This window comes from Fomitopsis serialis (genome assembly GCF_022376445.1).
Source record: "Fomitopsis serialis strain Sig1Antser10 chromosome Unknown B0H18scaffold_4, whole genome shotgun sequence".
Classification (NCBI taxonomy): domain Eukaryota; kingdom Fungi; phylum Basidiomycota; class Agaricomycetes; order Polyporales; family Fomitopsidaceae; genus Fomitopsis; species Fomitopsis serialis.
Genome location: NW_025954964.1, coordinates 399,464 through 415,299, shown reverse-complemented (window position 1 = coordinate 415,299; position 15,836 = coordinate 399,464). Strand labels below are relative to the sequence as shown.

At 43.5% G+C, this 15,836-nt stretch overlaps 2 protein-coding genes across 2 annotated transcripts; one reads left to right on the top strand and one right to left on the bottom strand.

Annotated features, from left to right (window-relative positions):
* Positions 1-1,379: 1,379 nt before the first annotated feature.
* On the bottom strand, positions 1,380-2,168 carry B0H18DRAFT_950975 (uncharacterized protein; the record flags this gene model as incomplete). The annotated part of the gene is made up of 4 exons (XM_048041992.1): positions 1,380-1,733; positions 1,830-1,908; positions 1,956-1,991; positions 2,047-2,168. The coding sequence occupies 4 exons, from the start codon at positions 2,166-2,168 to the stop codon at positions 1,380-1,382; spliced, it is 591 nt and encodes a 196-aa protein (XP_047899054.1).
* A 6,861-nt stretch (positions 2,169-9,029) lies between these two features.
* B0H18DRAFT_835010 (uncharacterized protein) lies at positions 9,030-9,188 on the top strand (the record flags this gene model as incomplete). The annotated part of the gene is made up of 1 exon (XM_048039437.1): positions 9,030-9,188. A coding segment is annotated over one exon (159 nt), but the record flags the coding sequence as incomplete, so codon positions are not given.
* Positions 9,189-15,836: the final 6,648 nt, after the last annotated feature.

Here is a 15,836-nt window from a genome sequence, read left to right as displayed (position 1 = left end):
TACAGCAGATACATGGACTTGAGAGCCTTTGGCCAAATAGTAAGGCCAGTCAGAGGCTAATTCCCTTAAACAGCATATTTCAGTGGAGCCTGGGAGACTACACTGCAAGATGACTCGTCCACAGGTCAAAATTTTGACCTGTGGACGAGTGAACCTCACATGGCATGTGGCTGAGCCTATTGCACCAGACTCTGTGTTTCTGCTATCCCTTTCCATCTCATCCACAAGTACTCAGCATCACACATAAGTCCTATCAACCCACAATGGGACAATAGTGTTATCTAATGTTTTGCTCGTTTTCCCGCCATTTATGCAATACTGTAAAGGTTACGATCCCTGAGGTACGAAGGTATCGTTCTTATGATGGACCACCATGAAACGCCTTAGCGATTCCTCCAGAATGGCAGTTTGTTCCCACAGTGCACGTGACATGCAGCCACCCCGATAAGCAGAGATAAGTAACTGTTAGTATAGGTTGCTTATCTGAGTCTGAAATTTCAGACTCCCAGACAACGCAACTTGGACCAACAGATACAAACAAATGCAGTGGCTAAGCGCTCAGTTATGGATATGGGGCCCATGAAACGCCTTAGCAACTCCCCCAATAAGGAAACTGGTGAACATATCATGTGACTGGCAGCTTGGTGGCTCAATGCTGCAAGCGCTCACACACTGTAGTGCCTATATAGTCTCAGCCAGTAACAAGGCATAGTATACATAGTATACTCATCTGATAGTCCTTCATGCAGAGAGTATACAGGGATTTTACTGAGTGCATACAGTGGCTGGCTAGGCCAGGAAATGCAAAATATCAAAATGCACATGTGCCTCTGCAGATTCAAAGTACTTGTTTATGGCTGAAATATGTTCTGTATGCACACTGTGATATATATGGGTGGTTTAGGCACTGTGTACTGCTCAGTGATTTCTATAACAGAGCTAACAAGGTCAACAATGGGTCATTTTACCATCCATTGCCATATTGTGGCCCATGGACACCATGTAATGACCAAAATTGGGACTAAAAGTAACCATGCACTTGTCTTTGATGTGTCTGTATATTTCATAGATTTTCTGGATTTTTCTGAGCCCCAGATTCACCAGTTTGTGTATGATTCCTCTTTGGGAAGGCAATATACTTCATATGGCAATTATGCAGCCACTGGCTTTGTCTTGCACACAGACGCAAGCACAGAATACATATATGCATCTATACTTACACTACCATCCTATGGGGTGTCCTCAACTACATGAGTAGTTCCTACAGTCAAGTAGCAGGCTTGTATGAATAAGCTCACTGAGGTAACATCAGTGATGTTACACAGTTATTGGAAATGCTGCCTTTATTGATGTCAAGCATATCTCATAGACAGATTCAATCACATTCCCTGGTCCATCTCCAATATTCTCTGATTTTTGCGCTTTTTCCTGGGTCTAAATAAGCCCATATAAGCAGAGTAATAGTCCGCACTTGCATCGCTTACTAAGCGCGCGCTAAGCGCCCAGATGCCGTTCGGAGGTGCATCCGTGCGGAAATTTGGCACGGTTGCACCTCCGAACGGCATGAGAGAGATGCCGAGCTGCTCTGATTGGTGCAACAGCCCCTTTTCTGCCCTAATCAGGCAGGCTGCCGAGATTTTGGGCTGAGTTTGAATCTCAGCCACAGGCTCCTTAGTGGCACTGTACCTGCTGTACTGTGGCCCCACTAAAATGCGGAAAATTCCCAAAATAATCTATGTGATAGGTATGATGTCATAGAGTCTATAGCTGCTGTGACTTGCCCATTACCTTCAGTGGTTATGGCACAATTCACACAATAAAAAACACACAAATGCCTCTGTGCACATGAGTGCATCCCTTTTCACCCTCAAAGTGACTCTTTTGAAGCCTGTAGACTGCCCATAGATTCTGTATGTCTTTATGACATCTGAAACCTGCCATAAAGGGTAGCTAACCTTCCCCAAATGGTAATACCAATGCAGCTGCTCAGTCTGGGCTCAGAAAATGCAGATAAAACCAGGGAAAATTCTGTGCAACTGGACCCACTTGTAGTACCTGCTGTATGTAAGAAATTGATCCACTATAGGACCCCCAGAGGCTATGACCAGTATGGCTTGCCCATGTATAAAATTCAAAATGCAGAGAAACACCCCTACCTCTGTAGACATGATTGGGTAGCATGTGACTGGGATACACTGACTGAGCTCCAACCAACTGTTATAGATATCATAAGCTCACCTCATAGCCCTTCATTCATAGTGTCTATCATAGTTTCTTGAGAGAAGTGGTTGAATGAGTAGCAAAATGCTAAGATAAAAAACAGAAGTGACTCTGTGAATATGCATTTGTTCTGTTGCATCTGAAACACATGACAGATGTCCTCTATGGCCAAGTGTATAGTGTCCAACACATTGATGTCTCTGAAACATGCACAGCAGTGCTACAAATGGAGAAATATTGTCATAGCAAGTATGTGTTGATGTCCCAGCACTGAATAACTATACAGGACAATCCTCTCTACTTGTGAATATGCTCATAAATGCTCCACAGATCTCCTGGAATATTATCCGATTTTCCTGGACTTTTCTGAGCCCAAAACAAGTCAGATTTGCTGCAGTAACAGGCTGAACTTACATCGCTTACTAAGCGCCCGTTAAGCGCCCGTTGCCGAAGCGGAGTCGTCGACAGGCCGGAATTCCGGCCTGTCGATGACTCCGGTCACTCAAAAGGATTTTGGAGCACTCCCATTGGCTGGACTGCTGACAAATGTTACTTTTAAAGTAATCTTTCAATCTCAGCTCTTCATGCCGAGTTTTTTGATGGCTTGAAGCCACACTACCTGAGCTCTTACTAGAGCCCCATTGAATGTGGAAAAATCCCAAAATATTGCTTCTCCATGGGATGCCCCTTGGGTACTGATAGCAGTGTCCAGATTAGGTGTCTTTGAGAGTACTGACCATCATAAGTGATGATACTGAGGCATATAAGCAGATCTTGGTGTGTGTATGATGCTTCTACTAGACAGTTCCACATGTATGAGAGGCTCTGTGAAGTGGGGGATATCAAACATACAAAACGGCCATATATGGTCAGTCCCCTGCCCATTTGGGAAGTTGGCCGTGCATGGCCTCTGCAGGACTGGATAAATAGCAGGAAAATCAGAGAAAAATCAGATAGTACTATGAATTCATATTGAGTTGACTGTTGAGGCTCCAATATGGCAGAAAACATATAATAATGCAGAATGACCCATGCATAGCCTGATGTAAGCCACTCTGTCAGTGAGTCTTGGTCCATCTTGTAAGCACCATTATCACCTGGAATTCCCGGGACTGGCAGCTCCAGACAGGATCCTAGGCTATTCTGTCTAGTTCAACTCTTCAATAGGCCCTGCAAAGGCAGGCTATTGGGCTGAGTTTGAATGCAAGCCACAAGCTCATTAGTGACAATGTATTTGCTGTGCTATGGTCTCCCAAAAAATCAAAAACAATTGGGAAAATTCCTAGTCATGTATATGATGCCAGAGAGGCTTTACATAGTATGCTTTCCCATAGATTCATACAAATATAGCACCAGCATATGGCTCTGTGAACACTGGTTCTTTCACATTGTTTGTTTTTCCTGTGATGCTTACCAACTGCCTATGAATTGTGTGACCAAACCTGCTATATGTGATAGCTTACATTCCCAAAATGGAAAGTCTGAGTTACCTGCTGTGTCTGGGCTCAGAAAATGCGGATAAAACAAGACAATACTTCGAATGATTCCACTCAGGCTCACCTTGTACTGTTTGCTGTAAGTAGTGATTGGCTATAGCATATTCAGAAAATGGTGGACACCTGTGGCACAAAGGCTGTGGCACAGTTCATGCTGAGCATGTTCATGATACTCACTCTGTGTCACATGTCAATAGCATAGCCATCAGAATTGTGGGTCCACAGATCTTTTTCACACTGTACTGATCCTAAAAAGTGATACAAAGACATTGTACAAGTTGTGTTATGCAGTTACTACTGTTGTGAGAAACTTCATAAACTAGCAATGTCATAAAGTGGGGCCACCACATTACCACACATAGTGTATCAAAGTCTTTGATGGTCTCTGCAATGCTAGATAAATAGTAGGAAATAAGATAAAATCAGACAATCCCATGACTTCACATTGTGCTGACTGTTGTAGGCCAATGCAACAGTACATCCCACATGTGCTAATGCAGATGCACATAGCCTGATGTCAGCAGCTCTATTGTAGCAGTCCAGTATAAGCATGTCTTTGACTAATCTTGTCAATATGAAGCAGTGCCATTTATATAGTATGATGGTGCTATGCTTGGTTGTAAGTCCCTCAGATAATTTTTGCCTGGAAGATATCTAACCTCTGTATGCACTACCATCATCCTATTCTTATGCAATGGCCCTTGGTATGTGGAGATAGAAAAGGCAGCTTTCTTTCTGATTGGGCTCAGAAGAAGCCATGGTTGCTCTGGAAATAATGCAGACTTGCATTGCTTACTAAGCAACAGTGAAGAGGCCATACTACCATGGACTTCTGAGCCAATATAAGGCTGTCCTTTTATAGATCTCTAGTCAATAATATGATTTTGGGAGTACTCTCATTTTCTGCAATTATTTCCTTTTACATGTGATTATAAAATGTCAGCTACTCATGCTGGGTCCTTTCATGTTATATGGAAAGTGGAAAAATAACACTTTATACCCAGGTGTGAACATGTGTGATGTTTGAACAGCATTGGGAAGCATGAATATGTGGCAGTGTGCCTACTAGCACCCAATTTGGCAGTTGATCCTGGATGGTATCTGCCATGCCAGAGGAATGTCAATATCAACATATGGTGTCTAATCCAAATATAGTACCATTGTATGTGCACACACAGTCAGCCAGAAAATGACACTGGTAATTAATTACCTTGGGAGTGTCTGGAGATATAGAAATCCCTTGACTTATGACCAGAGTGCATGACCATTGATAACAGGCATTACTAGAATACCCAGGAGAGGCTACAATGACCCCATGTGCAAGTCTTAGTATGCAGGCTGTTGTTAGGGACAAGGCATTTTCACAAGGAATTCCACACATGTGATCTTTGAATAGGATAAGCAGCAGTTGTTATCATTCCCGCACTTTGTTATGTTTATTTGATTTCCTTTTCATGGACTTCACTGTAGTATTCACAATGCCTTCTCACCACATTCAGGTGATCTTTTGTTCCTCACATTGTCATGCTTTGTAGCACTTCATTGTGTATGTACTGACTGGACTATTACCAGGCTCCTAGTACTTTCCTTAGGCCCCTTGTGACCAGATGATCTGAAAGCTGTTACTGGGTGACTATTAGCTCAGAATATTGATGATAATATTCCAGCTGGTAGGCAATCTATGAGTGGCTCATCAAGCTGTACACTATTTCTGAGTTTTCATAGGGCTACACTAGTGTTTCAGGTTAACATCCATGTGGTCCCTCATGTTTCACAGAGCACATGCTTGATGATCAGTGGCAATCATTAACACACATACCCTTGCCTTGCTTTTTCGCTACTTTTTGAGCCTTATTGTGCATCTTGAATGGCCTGGGAAAGTGGTGGACTGAGTCTTCTACTATTTCGATTCTATGAAGTATTTATGTAGCTAAGGGGGAGTGCACTTGGGAAATGCTCAAAAGGAGCATCCCTGTGAGAAGTCCAAATATTCATCTCATCTACCACTTGCTTCTGTACTCCTCTGTACCTTCAATCGTCCCAGACCTCAGTGATCAATCCTGCCCATGACTCTATCAGTCTTGATGGCACTCACCATGGTGGTACAGTGATTCACATCATACATGAGCCCATTACTATTGGCTTGGAACTGTGGGCTGAGCTCCAATCCAGTAACATACCTTAGTATGGCTTTGTACTACTGGTCAGTGCCTGGTAACTGTTCACTTCAGTGTACAAATGGTGAGAGCAAACTGGACAGTCTTTGGTTGGATTCCTTGTATAACATGACAATTCTGGAAGGGCCTTTTTTCAGAATCCCTTACTGGTATACTTATCTGTCTATTGTTGATTGGTTTGTACTTGGGGAAGTACTGTCAACAATCTATTGAAAGACATCTGCCTGTATCAGAAGTTCTTTCTGATCAAGGGCTAATACTTGCACAACAGCAAGTCCCAGCTGAGTAGTTGTTACTGTAGTCAACCTCCCAGATTCCCCTTCCTTGAGTTCTAGTTGATCTACAGGCATACTTCTTTGCAACATTTCCAAGCTATTTTCTCTTTGTTGATATCAACACAAGCCAGTGATACTGTTCATTAGTATTCTGATAATATTGGTTGAAACTTGGCTATTCACCAAGTAAGAAACAGATCCATAATGTCTGTATTTTCAATGGAGAGTCTCATATGGAAATGCAAATACTTACTCAATTGGCATGTTGCTCATAATTGCAAACTATGATCCTCACATCAGAACAACATCATAAATTAGCAGGCTACTCTAAATGTTTATGCTATGAGATGGCAGCTGGATGGTGCAAAATGCGGAAGATATGTCAGTACTCTATGCAGGCAATATACTAGCAGTCTTGCTGAGCTTAACTTCTGATGTGGTGAAAATGATTTGTTCACAAACTGACATGTATCCAACAAAAGGGATCGTACTGCCAGCTATGGCCCTCTCCCCAGCAAGTGATCTATCATCAGCTTCCCAAACAGGCAAGGGATCTCCCATATATGGTGATTTTTATATCTGGTAGCCATAGACCCCTGCATAATTTGTACATATGCCACTGCATCACTTGCCATGGTCAGTACACTGTGAACAAGCACTGGGATACCTAATTTGGACCTCCATACCTGTGTGCAAGGAGCACTGCATGAGAGTCAATATTCCGAGATTTCTTCACATCTAATGTGCCCTAGTAAGAGTCTAGACAGTGCACTGACCACATTGGGCAAGCCATCAAAAAACTTGGCATGGGGAGCTGAGATTGAATGATTCCCTTAGAAAGCAAGGTTTGCCATTGGTTCAACCAATGACATTGCTCCAAAATCCCTTTTGGGTGAGCTGAGTTGCAGACAAATGCAGGGCTGCAGTTGTATACAAGTCCGCTTCGGCAATGGGCGCTTGATGAGCGCTTAGTAAGCAGTGTAAGTGCAGACTGTTACTGTGTTCAAGAGGGCTTGTATAGACTTGAAAAAAGCGGAATATTCAGAAGATATTCAGAATGAATGATGTCAAATCCTTATAGCCTTCCATGATACAATTGTTGCATCAACTAGGGCAGTATACTCAATAACACGGTGAGATTCACATTCAGGGAGCTCATATAAGCCTATGATCACATTTCAGACAGTGTCTCTGCAGCATACAAAGCCTGACATCATAGTAGCATGAATACATATGTATAGATGGCCATTCTATATCCCCAGATTGTGTCTATGTGTCTATATGCCAGCTACATGCCACAACTACCATATAGAGTAGGTGTCCTGCCCAAAGAGGAAGTAGGACAAGATGTGGTGCCCATGGAGGTCACAAAAATGCGGAAAATCTGTCAAATATACAGAAGCACCCAATAGGAGAATGTGAGTGCTTGGGATTATGATAGACATCACTACACCATGTACATGGACTACAACATCTGAAAACAGGGTCAAATGGCTCATTGTGGCTGATTTTGGCTGTAGTGCAGCACCCACTGAGTTGTACAGTGTCTGAATCACATATGTATGTCATTACAGACATATGGAACACATCTGAGGCACAAATAGGCACTTTGACATCTGCAGAGGCACATGTGGATTTTTTATTTCGCATTTTCTGGACCAGCCAGCCACTCTAGCTACTCAATAATGATAGTGTATACTCTCTGAATGAAGGGCTATTAGATCAGTATACCAAGTCCATTCACAATTGTTACTAACTAGGGCTATGGGGCAGCCTATAAGTGTGAGCGCTAGCAGTGAGCTGCCTGGCTGCCAGTCACATGACATGCTCACCAGTTGCCATATTGGGCGCCACTCGAAGCATTTCTTGGGCCCTCACCCCAGGACAAAGCACTGGGCCACAGCATTTGTTTGGTGGTGTTGGTGCAAGTTGCGTCGTCTGGGAGTCTGAAAATTTTGAACTCCGCTAACTGACCATAACAAATGTTAACTATACATGGTAAGCTGGGGACAAATGACTGTACCTGTGGGAAACAACTGCCACATCGGGCGCCACTGGAAGTGTTTCAGGCCTGTCCATCATAAGAACGATACCTTCATACCTCAGGGATCGTAACAGCAATTTGAACAAGCTACACTGTTCTACTTGCAAGACACGGCATTCACCATTGCGAACGTCATCCTGAACATGAACAAGATAGATGACATACTCAACCCGTCCCTCACCACATGTCAACATCGACTGGCGATCCAGGCTGCAACGCACCTTGGCAAGAAGATTCTCAACAAGTATTACTCACGGACTGATTGTTTGTTGGTTTATCGCATCGCGATGGGTAATATATCTCTCTTCTTTGTTCTGTTTTTATGCTCATGTCTTTGTCTTCTAGTTCTGCATCCTGGGCTCAAGCTGGAGTATTTCAAGCAGCACAAGTGGGAGTGAGAGTGGATTAACATGGCTGAGCAGATAACTCACTTGGAGCACAAGCTGCTCGCGGATAAGCTCATGAGCAGCCTATCAGCAAAGATGCCATCGGCAGGTCAAGACGTATGTATACTCACTGACAAAGCATGCTATTGTTTACTGACCCGTTGAACAGGTTTCCAGCAAACCTGAGTTGGACTTCGGCAGCTTTGCAGATGTCTTGCTGGCGACAGATACAACCGAGCGGAATGAACTGGATGAGTATCTTGCACTTCCATGCGAGTGTGTCACCGTCCACAACATTGGCAAATGGTGGTGGGACAATTGGGTCATATCTGGTCCTTCACCGCCTTGCACTGAATTACTTGTCTGCACCGGGTAAGTCTGTTGTGTTGTGTTTTATCTGTGGACCTTGTCATTGATGTTTATCTCACTCAGCTACCTCAACCGCCGTTGAACATGTCTTCTCGCAAGGTTGCCATCTACTTCACTTCACACGCAACCATATGACAGGTGCGACATTCCGTGCGAACTTGTGCCTTGGAGCTTGGGGTCAGGCCAACATACTGTACATACAGGATCTTGTAGAAGTGGTTTCCGTGCACCGCCCTAGACAGCCTGTGCTCTCTGCTGAGAAGGCCAACAGCAAGAGCCACGACATGGATGTAGATTGATTCGAGTTTGTGTACAAATGTATTAACAATGATGACTACATATGCTAGAAATGAAGTGAAGTGCCTACAAAATCAGAAGTATACCGAGCAGATGGACCCATGGTATTGTACACCGTGGTCTACCATGAACACCGTCGGTCTTGTGGTGTCGGGTGCGGGTACTACCTGCTGCAGGTACGGTGTTGTGGGTGGCAGGTGCAGCATAGACCCCGGACACCCCCGGTGTAACCTGTGAGTATAGGAATGTATACTGTTCTAAGTGTTCTTGATACAGACAGACAGCAGATAAACACAATGATAGAGAAAATTGCAAATGCCTATGGCTATGGAAAGATGCAAATTGGGTCACATAAACACTGATATAACCCATATAGCACTGGGATTCATGAGCAGCAACTCTTAACATCTCACAATAGCATTTCAAGAATGGGACACAGTACATATAATGTGTGTATGCTGTTTTATGATTCTCCATATGCCAGTTGCTTGAACTGATGCAGCCATGCACTCTACTCCATCATTTCTACAGTCACTACAGTCATCATTTCTATAGTATTTACTAGGCCCACAAAGCATTGTGCAGTGTGTGATTGCCAAATGGGAGGGCACCTGCCATAAGCATAAGTAGTAATAATGATTATGTGATACTTCACAGACCCTCTCAAAATTTCCCCAGCATTCATAGTTCCTTATGCTATGCATGGAACAAATCATGAACATGTGCAGGATATTCATTCTAGGCCACATAATGTCCTTGTATATGCTCAGAAAAAGTTCAAACACCCCAGAAACTCAGTGAAGTATGAATGAATCACTTACCATACTTTGATATGGGACTACAGCTAACTCATTTGAAGGGGTGCAAGATATACTATCAGGTCAGGATCTCGGCCACCCTAGGTAGTCGGTCACTCGAGTCTCATTCAACCACCACCTACTCTGCGGCCATTAAATAAATTGTATCATGGGTCTATACATCCCTTTACTATATCGGGTCACGATCTCGGACAGCCTAGGTAGTCGGTCACTCAAGCCTCATTCAACAACCACCCCTTCTATAGCTATGAAATAAATTGTAGCATGTCTCAATGCATCCTTGTAATGCCTGCATAAAATTTGAAGCCAATACACTGAGATCTGTGTGCAGGAAAAATCACCCTTTGCGATGATACCTATTTCTGGTAAGCAGTGTGGCTCACCCTACTCTCGACCAGAACTTTTGCTACTGAGCTCAACTCAATGATCATATATATTTTTTCTCATATTTTTCTCATATTTCTGAGGTCTTTTAACATACCTCCACAGAAGAATCCAGGTCATTATGGCCCATACAGAGTGAGGAGGGCTTGTCGAATGCTAAGGTGGCCGATATCGTGACGCGATATAGTACTACCTGTACAAACTTTCAAGCCAATACATCGAGATCCGGGTGCAGGAAAATTTATCTTGTGCGATGATACCCATTTTTGTTAAGCAGTGGCTTGGGATCCCGGACCCTTCGCCCATGACTGGGTACCTCACTCGAATTCTGGCACATTGTGGCCTAGAAACAATCAGGATCATATATTTGAGTATATTTCTTAGGATTATAGTCCATATGGGCCTCTGCAATGTTGTGAGCTATTCCCAAGGGTGTGGCCAACTTCCTAGTCTGTGTGGCTCACCCTACTCTCGATGAGAAACTTGTGTACTGAGCTCCACTCAATGATTTTAATTTTTTTCTATCATTTTTCTCGTATTCCTGAGGTGTTCTAGCATACCTCTGAACAAGGATCTAGGGCATCATGGCCCATACACAGTAAGGAGGGCTTGTCGAGTGCTAAGGTGGCCGAGATCTCAGCCCAATATAGTATGCAGACTGCCTGCTGCTATGCAAGAAAAAACAGTGATGTTGATGATAAATTTCTTATTTACAGGTTCTTGCTCTCCATTGAATATTCAAAGCTTCCTGTGACAGATCCGTCAGGTCATGAATTACGATCCCTGAGGTACAAAGGAATCATTCTTATGACTGGAGAGAATGTAACACTTAGCATGGAGCCCAATGTGGCAAGTTTTTCCCACAGTGCATGTGACTGTTTGAGCGCCAGGTAACCAAGGATAAGTAACACTTACTATGCTATCATTAGCTGAGTTTCAAATTTCAGACTCCCAGACGACGTGACTTGCACCAACACACCCAAACAAATGCTGTGGCTGACAATTCCCCATGGACTTGGGGCTCCTGTAACATCTAGCTTGGAGCCCAATATGGAAAGTGGTGAACATGGCATGTGACCTCACCAGCAGCACTGGGCTCCAATATAATTGCTTTTTGCAACAGTAAGCACTCACAAATAGTTGTAGCCCTTATTTCATAGAGTCTACAGTTACGATCCCTGAGGTACGAAGGTATCGTTCTTATGATGGACCACCATGAAACGCCTTAGCGATTCCTCCGGAATGGCAGTTTGTTCCCACAGTGCACGTGACATGCAGCCACCCCGATAAGCAATGATAAGTAACCATTAGTATAGGTTGCTTATCTGAACCTGAATTTTCAGGCTCCCAGACGACGCGACTTGCACCAACAGATACAAACAAATGCAGTGGCTAAGCGCTCAGTTATGGATATGAGGCCCATGAAACACCTTAGCAGTTCCCCCAATAAGGAAACTGGTAAACATATCATGTGACTGGCAGCTTGGTGGCCCATTGCTGCAAGCACTCACACAATGTAGGGCCTATATAGCCTCAGCCAGTAACAAATCATAGTATACATAGTATGCTCATCTGATAGCCCTTCATTCAGAGAGTATACAGAAATTCTATTGAGTGTATACAGTGGCTGGCTAACCCAGGAAATGCAAAGCAAAAAAATGCACATGTGCCTCTGCAGATTCAATCTGCTTGTTTATGACTCAAATATGGTCTATATGTATACTGCAATGTATATGTGTAGTTCAGACACTGTGGACTACTCAGTAGCTTCAATAATACAGGTAACAAGGACTATAATGGGTAATCTGAGCATCTTTTGCCATATTATGGCCCTTGCATACAATGTAATGGTAACCATTGCAGCTCAAGGCAATCATACAGTTGTCCTTGATGTGTCTGTATATTCCATAGATTTTCTGCATTTTTCTGAGCCCTACATGCCCCCCTGTTTGTGTATGATTCCTCTTTGGGAAGGTCACATACTCCATATGGTAATTATGCATCCACTGCTGGCTTTGTCTTGCTCACAGACACAATCTAGGGATACATACCTGAATGTGTACTTACACTACCATCTAATAGGGTTGTCCAGTACATGAGCAGTTCCAAGAGTGAAGTAGCAGGCTTATATATCACTGGGGCCACAGCAACCATCTTACCAGGTTATTGAGATTGCTATCTTATCTGATGTCAAACCCATGCCATATACAGCTTTATTCACATTGCCTGGATCATTTTGAATATTGTCTCAATTTTCCGCTTTTTTCTGAGTCTAAACAAGCTCTCTTAAGCACAGTAACAGTCCGCACTTACATCGCTTACTAAGCGCCCATCAAGCGCCCAGATGCCGAGCTGCTCTGATTGGTGCAACAAGCCCTTTTCTGCCCTAATCAGGCAGGCTGCCGAGGTTTTGGGCTGAGTTTGAATCTCAGCCACAGGCTCCTTAGTGGCACTGTACCTGCTGTACTGTGGCCTCACTAAAATGCGGAAAATGCCCAAAATAATCTCTGTGATAGGTATGATGTCATAGAGTCTATAGCTGCTGTGACTTGCCCATTACCTTCACTGGTCATGGCACAATTCACAAAACAAAAAACATGCAAATGCCTCTGTGCACATGAGTGCATCCCTTTTCACCTCAATAGTCTCTCTTTTGAAGCCTATATGCTGCCCACAGATTCTCTGACATCCCAAACCTGCTAAATAGGGTAGCTGACCTTCCTAAAATGGTAATTTTGCTTAACCTGCTCAGTCTGGGCTCACAAAATGCAGATAAAATCAGGGAATATTATGTGTAATCAGACTCATCTGTATTGCCTTGTATATGAAGGCAATTCATCTTGTATGGAGGCCCCCACAATATATCACTAGTATGACTTGCCCAGTTGTTTGAAATTCAGGAAACAGAGAAACACATGCATGAATGTGGCATTTGACTGGGATACACTGACTGAAATCTAATCAACTCTTATAGAGGTTATAGAGATGATAAACTCATTTGATAGCCCATCATTTCAAGGGTTAATCATACATTGGAGGAATGAAGAACAAAGGACAACATTTAGAGAATCACAAGTGACTGTGCAGATATGAATGGCTTGTTGTCTCTGAAACACATTGCCTGCCTATGACCTGTAAGGATATGTGCATAGTTTACAATGCATGGATGTGTCTGGAAGTTGCACAGCACAGCTATTGGTGGGGAAAAATGGTAATAACATGCATGTTTTGATGTCTCAGCACTGAATGACCCTATAGGGAATCTTTTCCTCTTGTGAATATGCTCAGGGATGCTCCACATATATCCTGGAATATCATCTGATTAATCCGCATTTTCTTGACCCCAAAACAAGTGAATTGTGCTGCAGTAACAGTGTGCACTTACATCGCTTACTAAGCGCTCACTTAAGCGCCCGTTGCCGAAGCGGAGTCGTCGACAGACCGGAATTCCGGCCTGTCGACGACTCCAGTCACTCAAAGGGGATTTTGGAGCACTCCCATTGGCTGAAATGGTGACAAAGATTCCCTTTTAAAGTAATCTTTCAATCTCAGCTCTTCATGCCGAGTTTTTTGATGGCTTCAAGCCACACTAACTGAGCTCTTACTAGAACCCCATTAAATGCGGAAAGATCCCAAAATATTGCTTCTCCATGGAATGCCCCTTGAGTACTGACAAGGGTGCCCAGATTAGGTGTTCTTGTTGTTTTTCACAGAGTACTGACCTTGGCAAGTGATACTGGGGATATAAGCAAATGTTGGTGTGTGTATGATGCTTGTACAAGACAGTTCCACATGTATGGGCTATGTGAGGTGGAGGATATCAAACATACAAAACTGCCATATATGGTTAGTCCCCTGCCCATTTGGGAAGTTGGCCATGCATGGCCTCTGCAGAACTGGATAAATAGCAGGAAAATCAGAGAAAGATTAGATAGTACTATGGATTTGTATTGGGTTGACTGTTGAGGCCATATGGCAGAAAACATATCATAATGCAGAGTTTCCCATGCATAGCCTGATATAAGCTACTCTTTCAATGAGTCTTGGTCCATCTTGTAAGCACCATTATCACCTGGAATTCTCAGGGACTGGCAGCTCCAGACAGGATCCCAGGCTACACAGCCAGAAACTAATTTGAGATGAACCTAAGTCACGTGTATTGGCGTGAGCCTGAATAGTCGTACCGGCGCCAACCCAATGCAACTTCCGCACCCGCCCAATGTGCCATCCACCCGCCGCCGACCTGAGATAGTAGTCGGCCCGATGCCAATACCCCTGGATCGGCATTGGGCCGAGTCAGCATTGGCCTGAGTCCCCGACTGGATCAGGGGCATCCTCTGAATGCGCACGGCTAGTGCATAGCGTGGGTGTACCCATGGGTGTCTCAGAGCATACCCATACCCATACCCACATGGGTTGCATACCCATGCCATGGGTATGGGTTTTGCATGGGTATTATGAGTACCCATGGGTATGGGTAATGTTATGGGTAGTCCTATGTGCAGTTCATGCTCAATGGCTTGCAAGATATGATGACACTTATTGTGCAGAGGCCAGAATATTAATCAGGCACTGTACAGTTGGTGAATTCTCATCATAAATTGATGCTATGTGCAAGACCAAGGATGAGCACCCCTCAGACCAGTTCACTGACTGTGTGGTCACTGGTCAATCACAACAGTGGGAGTTTCCAGTTTTTGTCCCACATACATGCAAGAACAATAGAAAGATGAGTGGGTATGGGAGGGGTCAAAGCAAGGTTTGGTGTATCAAAGTCAAACATAGCAATACACAGGGGTGTACCTTTTTCCAAGTTGTAGACTTGTAGTGTTGTTGCATGTCATGCTCACTTGTTAAACTGCAATAGAATGGGCAAGTGTGTTGCCTGAAGTAAGAACTGAAGGGCAGGTAATACAGGATAGGCAAAGATGAACAACTGACAAAAAGGGAAAACAATGTAAACAAGGCACAAAGATCATGGAAGCAAGGTATATATTACAACTCATAACTCTGGTGGTTACACAAGTGTGTCATAACAGTATAAATAGCTACACAGACCCACAAGAACTGAGGAATGAAACTAGCAAGGTTGTATACATCCATAGATCTTACATATATTACCAAATATGAACAGTGAGGCAATGGGCAGAGCCTTATAACATGTGCTGTTTACATATAGCAGTATCACAGGTCAACAGTCAGCAGATAAATATACCTCAGACTCAACAACTACACAACTGAATCACAGGAAAGATGTAGCAGTGCTCCATCAATACCAGCAGTGTCTTTCACATATAACAGCCTGTGAGAAGAGAGTCATATCAGGATTATTAAGCAATATCATCACAGGATCCCCACATTTCATTACTG